The 8295-nt window shown below is 38.2% G+C and overlaps 1 protein-coding gene across 1 annotated transcript; it reads right to left on the bottom strand.

Moving 5' to 3' along the window:
* Window positions 1-1972: 1972 nt before the first annotated feature.
* On the bottom strand, window positions 1973-7292 carry LOC126817731 (zinc finger protein OZF). The gene is made up of 2 exons (XM_056099591.1): window positions 6671-7292; window positions 1973-4179 (listed from the first exon to the last, which is right to left on the bottom strand). The coding sequence occupies exons 1-2, from the start codon at window positions 6680-6682 to the stop codon at window positions 2608-2610; spliced, it is 1584 nt and encodes a 527-aa protein (XP_055955566.1). The 5' UTR covers window positions 6683-7292; the 3' UTR covers window positions 1973-2607.
* Window positions 7293-8295: the final 1003 nt, after the last annotated feature.

Raw genomic sequence — 8295 nt, 5'->3', positions numbered from 1 at the left:
TAATATAGGCCCACCATTGTTAAAATAATATAGTAGGAATTCGCTAAAAGGTGGTGTAATAATGTAAATACAGGGGAGGTATGGTCTATAATAATCTAAATGGGGGAGGGTCTATAATAATGGGAAAGGGGTACTGTTATATTTAATTTCAACAGCATCAATATTTCCTCTGTTGGTTTCGATTTCCTGTTTGTACCATCCTGCTGGGTTTTCTGGATCCTCCCACTGCTTAGAGTTATCTCTCTCTCTCTCTCTTCTCTCTCTCTTCTCCTCTTCTCTCTCTCTCTCTTCTCTCTCTCTTCTCCTCTTCTCTCTCTCTCTCTTCTCTTCTCTTCTCTTCTCTCTCTCTCTCTCTCTCTCTCTTCTCTTCTCTCTCTTCTCTTCTCTCTCTCTTCTCTTCTCTCTCTTCTCTTCTCTTCTCTCTTCTCTTCTCTCTCTTCTCTTCTCTTCTCTCTCTCTCTCTCTCTACTAAAGGAGAATTTTGTGGTTTACAAATGCAATATGCAGAAAGTGCTTGCCTACTCATATTGTAGATGTTGAACATCCTTTATGATAATCCTATTATGTTTTCGGTAAAAATCACAGAAAAATATAAAAATTATACACATCCAAAACTGAGCACAGGACACCAGCAAAGAAAAAAAAAAGCCTTAAGAAGAAAATCAATATTTTTATTTTCAAATCAGTTCAGCAGCAATGGTCAAAATCAATCTGTTGTCACTGTAAAAGATGACTGTTTTCAACATATGACGTCACATCCTGCGGCGTCAATCATTGGCTCAAAGAATGGGGCATGCAATTTGAAACCATGCCAGTTGACTCAATGACAGGCTTTATGATACATCGTGCGCGGGCAACAGGCTGTTAAAACAGGTCAGTTTATAAAGCACAAATATTTGATGCCGGTGGTCCCTCAATCCGTAGGTTATCTTTGTGAGTGAATGATATACTACAAACATTACATCTATATGGTCGTTCTCCTGTATGAGGGGGTGGGGGGTTGAATGGGGGGGGGGGTTGAATGGTTCGCATGTGTACGTTGTATCATAAAGTCTGTCATCGAGTCAACTGGCATGGTTTCGATTCCCGGTTATACGTGACAAGGTGTAGGGTTACTTGTCCAGCCTCCTGGGTTTTCTCTGGGTCCCCCGGTTTCCTCCCACTGCTACAGACCCTATGTCCAAGCGAATTACCTAGTCCCCAAAGTTGAAACGTGTTAGTCCCCAAATGACCTAGTTTGTGTCGAGTGGATGTTAAACCCAATTTCTCTCTTATCCCTCTTTCTCCGGGGGAGTCACGGTGGCTAAGTGAGTAAGACGCTGGCTCGCTAGCCTGGAGGTCGGGTGTTCGATCCCTGCATTGGCCGAGAAAGTTCATCCAGATTTCCTGGCGTGGTTCCCCCTTGTCAGTGATGCAGGACGGAGGGCCTGACAAGGACAGCTGTCTAGTCCTTCGGCTGATACAAAAAACTGAGGTCCCGTGTATACATTGGAATGCACGTAAAAGATCCCTTGGCAGTTGGAATTTGATATAAGAGTAGGCGATAGTGCCGCTGCCCAGGCAAAATTTCCCTCATAGAACACTGCATGGCGTTTGCCCATCTTCATTAGCCCAGTATAGGAGCAGAACAGTAGGACGTTAAACTCCATTTCATTTCATTTCTCTTTCTCCGGTATAAATTTTCATGTGTGTCTGAAGATGGAGCCACGGTGATTGGTAGGTAAGACGCTGGAGATGGTGCAGAACAAAGGGCCTGACAAGGAAAGCTGTCTAGGCGTTCGAATGGGACAAAAAACCGAGGACCTGTGTATACATTGGTGTGTACGTGAAAGATCCCTTGGCAGTTGGAATTTGATATAAGAGTAGCTTCTCAGGCCCTCGGTTATGCATAACTAACAAGGTGAAACCACGCAGGCAAATCTCGATCTTTATTGGCCAATGCAGGGATCGAACACGCGACCTCCAAACTAGCATGCCAGCATATTACCCACTTAGCCACAGTGGCTCCCCAAGGATGAAACTAAAATATAAATCGATGACTATTGTTTCTACATTCTTATGCTTCATTTTCAGCATTTTGTTGGTGACATTTTTATATCATTAAATATCTAAAATAAAATATAATTACACAAAAAGGAAATCATTAGGCCTATATTGCGATTTTTCAAAAAAGTGACTGAACCATATAAGGGTTTTTTTTTCTCCAGTATGTTTTCTAACATTCACGAGGCTTCCCCCAAATCGATTAGGGCCTGACAAGGACAACTGTCTAGTCGTTCGGATGGGACGAAAAACCGAAGTCCTGTGTGCACATTAGCATGTACGTAAAAGATCCCTTGGCAGTTGGAATTCGATATAAGAGTAGGCCGTAGTGCCGCTGCCCGGGCGAAATTTCCCTCATAGCACACTGTATGGAGTATGCCCGTCTTCATTAGCCCAGGTTAGGAGCAGAACAGTAGGACATTAAACCCCATTTCATTTCATTTAATTTCCAAATGGATTATCATATGTTTGTTTCAAGTACCTTGTGCAGGAAATGATTTACTACAAACATCACATTTAAAACAGTTTTCTTTTTTATGAGTTCTTGTGTGTGACTGTAGGCCACTACAATGATTCGCCAAAGATATAAGATTTTTTACCAGCATGGATTTTCACGTGCTTGTATAGACCATTACTCTGACTAAATGATTTACCACAAACATCACATCTATAAGGTTTTTCACCAGTATGAATTCTCATGTGTTTGTGTAGGGTGCTGCTCTGTGTGAATGATTGACAACAAACATCACACTGAAACCGTTTTTCTCCCGTATGAATTAACAGGTGCTTGCGTAAATTACTTCCGTCTGAATACGATTTACTACAAACATTACATTGATAAGGCTTTTCACCACTATGAATTCTCATGTGCTTGCGTACATTACTTGCGTCAGCATACGATTTACTACAAACATTACATTGATAATAAGATTTTTCGCCAGTATGAATTGTTATTGGTTTATGAAGTTTAATTATCTCACATTTAGTTTTCCCGTGTTGCAGTAAACTATAACTACGTCTAAATGATTTACTACAAACATCACATTTAAATGGCCTTTCACCTGTATGAATTCTCATGTGTTGCTGTAGAGAGTTTTTAGTTGTTAAAGATTTACAACAAACATCACATTTATAAGGTTTTCCACCAGTATGAATTCTCATGTGTACCTGTAAAGAGTTTTTAGTTGTTAAAGATTTACAACAAACATCACATTTATAAGGTTTTCCACCAGTATGAATTCTCATGTGTACCTGTAAAGAGTTTTTAGTTGCAAATGATTTACTACAAACATCACATTTATAAAGTTTATCTCCACTATGACTTCTAATGTGTTGCTGTAAAGCGCTATGATCGATGAATGACTTCTTACAAACATCACATTTATAAGGTTTTCCACCAGTATGAACCCTAATGTGTGTCTGTAGATTACGCCTACAAGTAAAGGATTTGAAACAAACATCACATTTAAAACGTTTTGCTACAGCATGACTGTCAGCTGATTGTAGGCCTATACTACCACCAAAGGCTTTCAACTCTTCTTTAACATGTATTTTACAATGTTTCTCTAAATCAGTATCTGATTTAAATTCTTCATCACATAAATTACACTGATAAACTGGGTCAATATCAACAGTTTTCTCTTCTTTAACATGACAATATTCATCAAAATCATCAGTTTTCTTTTCTTTAACATGACAATATCCATCTACATCATCTGTTATCTCTTCTTTAACATGACAATATTCATCTACATCATCAGTTTTCTCATCTTTAACATGACAATATTCATCTACATCATCAGTTTTCTCATCTTTAACATGACAATATCCATCTAATTCATCAGTATCCTCATCTTTAATGTGACAATATTCATCTACATCATCAGTTGTCTCTTCTTTAACATGACAATATTCATCTACATCATCAGTTTTCTCATCTTTAACATGACAATATTCATCTACATCATCAATTTTCTCTTCTTTAACATGACAATATTCATCTACGTCATCAGTTTTCTCTTCTTTAACATGACAATATCCAACTACATCATCAGTTTTCTCTTCTTTAATGTGACAATATTCATCGACATCATCTTTTACCCAATCCTTAACATGTATTTTATTATCATCGGTTTCCTGTAATATATAAATGTTTTAACACCATTAGTTTCCTGTAATATATAAAAGTTATAACACCATTAGTTTCCTGTAATATATAAAAGTTATAACACCATTAGTTTCCAGTAATATATAAAAGTTATAACATCAATAGCTTCCTGTAATATAGAATTATTGGTTTCCTGTAATACAAAAGTTATTTAAAATGAAATGGGTTTTAAGGTCCTACTGTTCTGATGACAGACATGCGCCATACAGTGTGCTAATGAAGACGGCCATACACCATACACAGGACCTCATCTTAGCCACTTAGCCACTGTGGCTCCACTTGTGTAAAACCTTAAATAGTACATCAGTTTTAGCCAGGGATAAGACAGGATGTGACTACATACGGTGTCTATTGAACAAGGCCCCGTTTCAAAAGCCAGGACTATAACAGACCAAACCTAACCAAACTACACAACAACAAAGTTCCTGTATTACTAGGTTGACCTTAAAAATATCGTTGTTTCACCAAACCCGACCCACAATCGAGGAGAAGGGTCGGTAGGTCGTTTTTTTTTTTCAGATTGTGTTTTTTAAGAGCTAATTTGACAGCTTGATAATTTTCCGGGTGCAAACATTCGTCTTATTTATTGGCAAACAAATCAATGACATCGGGATTTTTCGTGATGCACGACTCGCACACGAATTGCCTCAAACTCACGTTTGAATCTCCCTCAACACATTTTTAACGATCGTGCGGGTTGTGCCTTCATTTTTCTCGAAAACGGATATTGAAAATATCGTCGTCATGTTTAAAACGACGCCCCACAGACATAAGAGGCAGAATCATTTCGTGGGAATGGACGTGCTTATCGTCTGCAACCATTTTGTTGAGAAGCGACACCTATGACGCCTTCGTCTTGATCAACCAGTTTCAATAATGAATCAAACCATAGCCATAGTAAAGGGAAATAACTCTTGTGATATATTTCAGGTTGACACACAAAATAAAATAAAAAGATCGCGGAAAAGTGCAATAAAATAATTTAAGTCGGGAGTGGTTTTAGTTAGTCGGTCGCGTTGGGCAAAACAAAGATATTTTTAAGGTCAGCCCTACGCTGGAATATAAATAGAGAGAGAGAGAAATGGGGGTTTAACGTCCACTCGACACAAACTAGATCATTTCGGGACTAACATATGGCTTAATTTTATTTCAATAATTCGCTTGCGCGTAGGGGTCTTTAGCAGTGGGAGGACCCGGAGAAAACCATCGAGGCTGGACAGGCGACCCTACTCCTTGTCACGTACAACCGGGGATTCGAAACCACACCAGTTGACTCAATGACAGGCCTTATGATACAGCACGCACATGCTAACCATTTCGGGAATAACATATGGCTTAATTTTATTTCAATAATTCGCTTGCGCGTAGGGGTCTTTAGCAGTGGGAGGACCCGGAGAAAACCCACGAGGTTGGACAGGCGACCCTACTCCTTGTCACGTACAACCGGGGATTCGAAACCACACCAGTTGACTCAATGACAGGCCTTATGATACAGCACGCACATGCTAACCATTCGACCATCCAACCCCACGAATATAAATAGATTTGATCATCTGCAGTCAGTCTTCATTTTTTCAACTACGGAAAAACAACAAAACACAGAGACTAATTACGATAATTAGATTACTTTTTGATGGACATTACTCGGCAGCCAAGTTCATAAATTTGTGGCCGAGTTCATAAATTTGTACGTTACCCTTTCAATGAAGTCCACCAAGTTGGTTAGAAGACGGAGACGTACTTTTTAACAGAGTGTTGTGTCGCTCATACTGGTTCTAGCGAGGTAGGCAAGGTCTTATATTCTCACTAAGGTGTTCATTTACATTGTTCAGGCGTTGAAGGGGACTGACACGCGATCGTTTAGCAGCAAAAAGTTGCCCAGTAAGATTGACTGGGGCGGATCTCAGTTTCAACAAGGATTCAATAGAAGAGTTTTTGAACGTACAGGCCGAGTGAAATGAGACCTACGTTCAGAGCTGAACTAGAGCCGCGCATGCAACTCGCTCAATAAAGTTTCAATCTATCTATTCGATTAGAGTACTAGTACAAAGCAATATATATTGTATCCTTCTCCCCTTGTTAAACATGCATTATGCAAGAGCAAAATCTGCTTATTACAAGTCTTTCTTTAGGCCTGAAATGTTATCTTAATTATCAATTAGACATTAATTAACTTATCCAGACCATAATAAACTCTCGATGTCAAGGCTAGCCTTCGATGTTGGCTGGATTAGATTCTTATATGCCGCTAACGGCCGTTGATAATTAAATCAAAAAAAGTGGATAACTGAGACTATGCTGTTTATATTAATGATTTTAGTAATGATGACCAAGACTATGCAAAAATTTCACCCGCTTCTTTCTCGGTTCATAGTGGATCAATTTGACTGAAATTTTCAGCAAATTACCTTTACACTATTTAGTTTTTAACTATTATAGCGAGAACTGCCATCTCTTTACCTTATCTCCCATAATGTATCTTCAAATAAAAGTACCAAGTCCCACTTGGTGTTCCAAGGCGCCTGCAATAATAACAAGGTTATCTATTTGAAGTCTAAAGCTTAATCTGAGCCGCAGCTAAGGCAAAACTGCAATATATAGGTTAAATCTCGCTGGTAACTCGGGACTTCGTGGATAGGTGGAAGTAGTTCCGGTTATCCGGACGGACACGTGTACAGGAATCACCCATTCAAAATAAATGGCGTCGCGCTGTTGCATTGTGGGAGATCCGTGAGCAAACTCACGAGGAGGCCGCCATTGCTATGCATGGGATTTCTCTGACCAAATTGCGAAAAACGCCGATTTTACTGTTATTTTAAGGATGGAGGATATTTCATACGATGTGATAGAGACCTGGAAGGTTGATGCACTTAAAGAATACCTGAAAAGCAAAATCTTAAGTGTACAGGACGCAAAAAGGAGTTGGTAGCGCTGTCTACTAATCAAAACAAATGCAGGTACATGTAGGCATAGAATAGATCATACAACAAAACTAATAATAGTAATTAATTTTAAAATATATAGATGAATAGGTATATTGTATACAGACAACTCATCCCAAAGACAACTCATCCCAATATAAGACAACTCATCCCAATATAAAAGACAACTTTGATTCAAGATGGCTACCTGAGGGTTGCACTGTGTTTTGGCTCTCACTTTTATTGATATTTTAGTGTGTTTTACTGAAGTTTAGCTACCTAGATTTTCACCAGAGTTGTGTCTTATATTCTGGAATTGGTTTTACTGACAACTGTGTTATTTTATTTGGTGATTTACAAGATATATCAATTACTTTAAATTGGTTGAACAATATATGACAATGATCACATATAGTAGAGAAAAACTCATGTCAATTGGTGAGCTTCGATCATCTCAACTTTGTAACGATCAAGTTCTTTTCAACTTCCCTGAATTGTTTAGTGCAGTAGATACTAAGGAGGTGAATACATTTCAGCACACAAATCAAAACATTCGAGTAAAAATAACTAGTAAGCCAAGGAAAACAAACAAAAGAGGAGTTAACTTTAATAACTTAAGATATCCGATTTTAAACCATGATAGTAAAACTATCTCAAAATCCAACATCAAATTCTGCTTACTTAACTGTCAATCAGTTCGTAATAAAACCAGTGAACATAATGAGTTTCTAATTGATAATGATCTTGATATATTTGTGGCTGTGGAAACTTGGTTAAAATCTAATGATGACACTGTAATAAATGACCTACTTCCATTGGATTATGGAATTGTCCTATACAACGCAGAGGAGGGGGGATTGCAGTGATACATAAAAAATCGATTAACACTTCGGTTATTCAATCTCATTCTTTCAAAAGTTTTGAAATCCTCCATGTGTTAATCAAATTGAATAATGAATTAGTGAAACTTGTTTGTATATATAGACCACCACCTTCAAATTCTAATTATTCATCTTATGATTCGTTTTGTGTGGAATTAACAGACCTCCTGCATGATCTCTCGTCATCACCGGGGCTTTTACTTCTGGTAGGCGACATTAATATTCATCTTGACAAACCTAATGAAAAAGCTCAAAGTCAGTTTTCTGAAATTATAAATACCTT

The sequence above is a fragment of the Patella vulgata genome, chromosome 1 (genome assembly GCF_932274485.2).
Source record: "Patella vulgata chromosome 1, xgPatVulg1.2, whole genome shotgun sequence".
Taxonomy (NCBI): domain Eukaryota; kingdom Metazoa; phylum Mollusca; class Gastropoda; family Patellidae; genus Patella; species Patella vulgata.
This window is presented reverse-complemented; position numbering and strand designations above follow the sequence as displayed.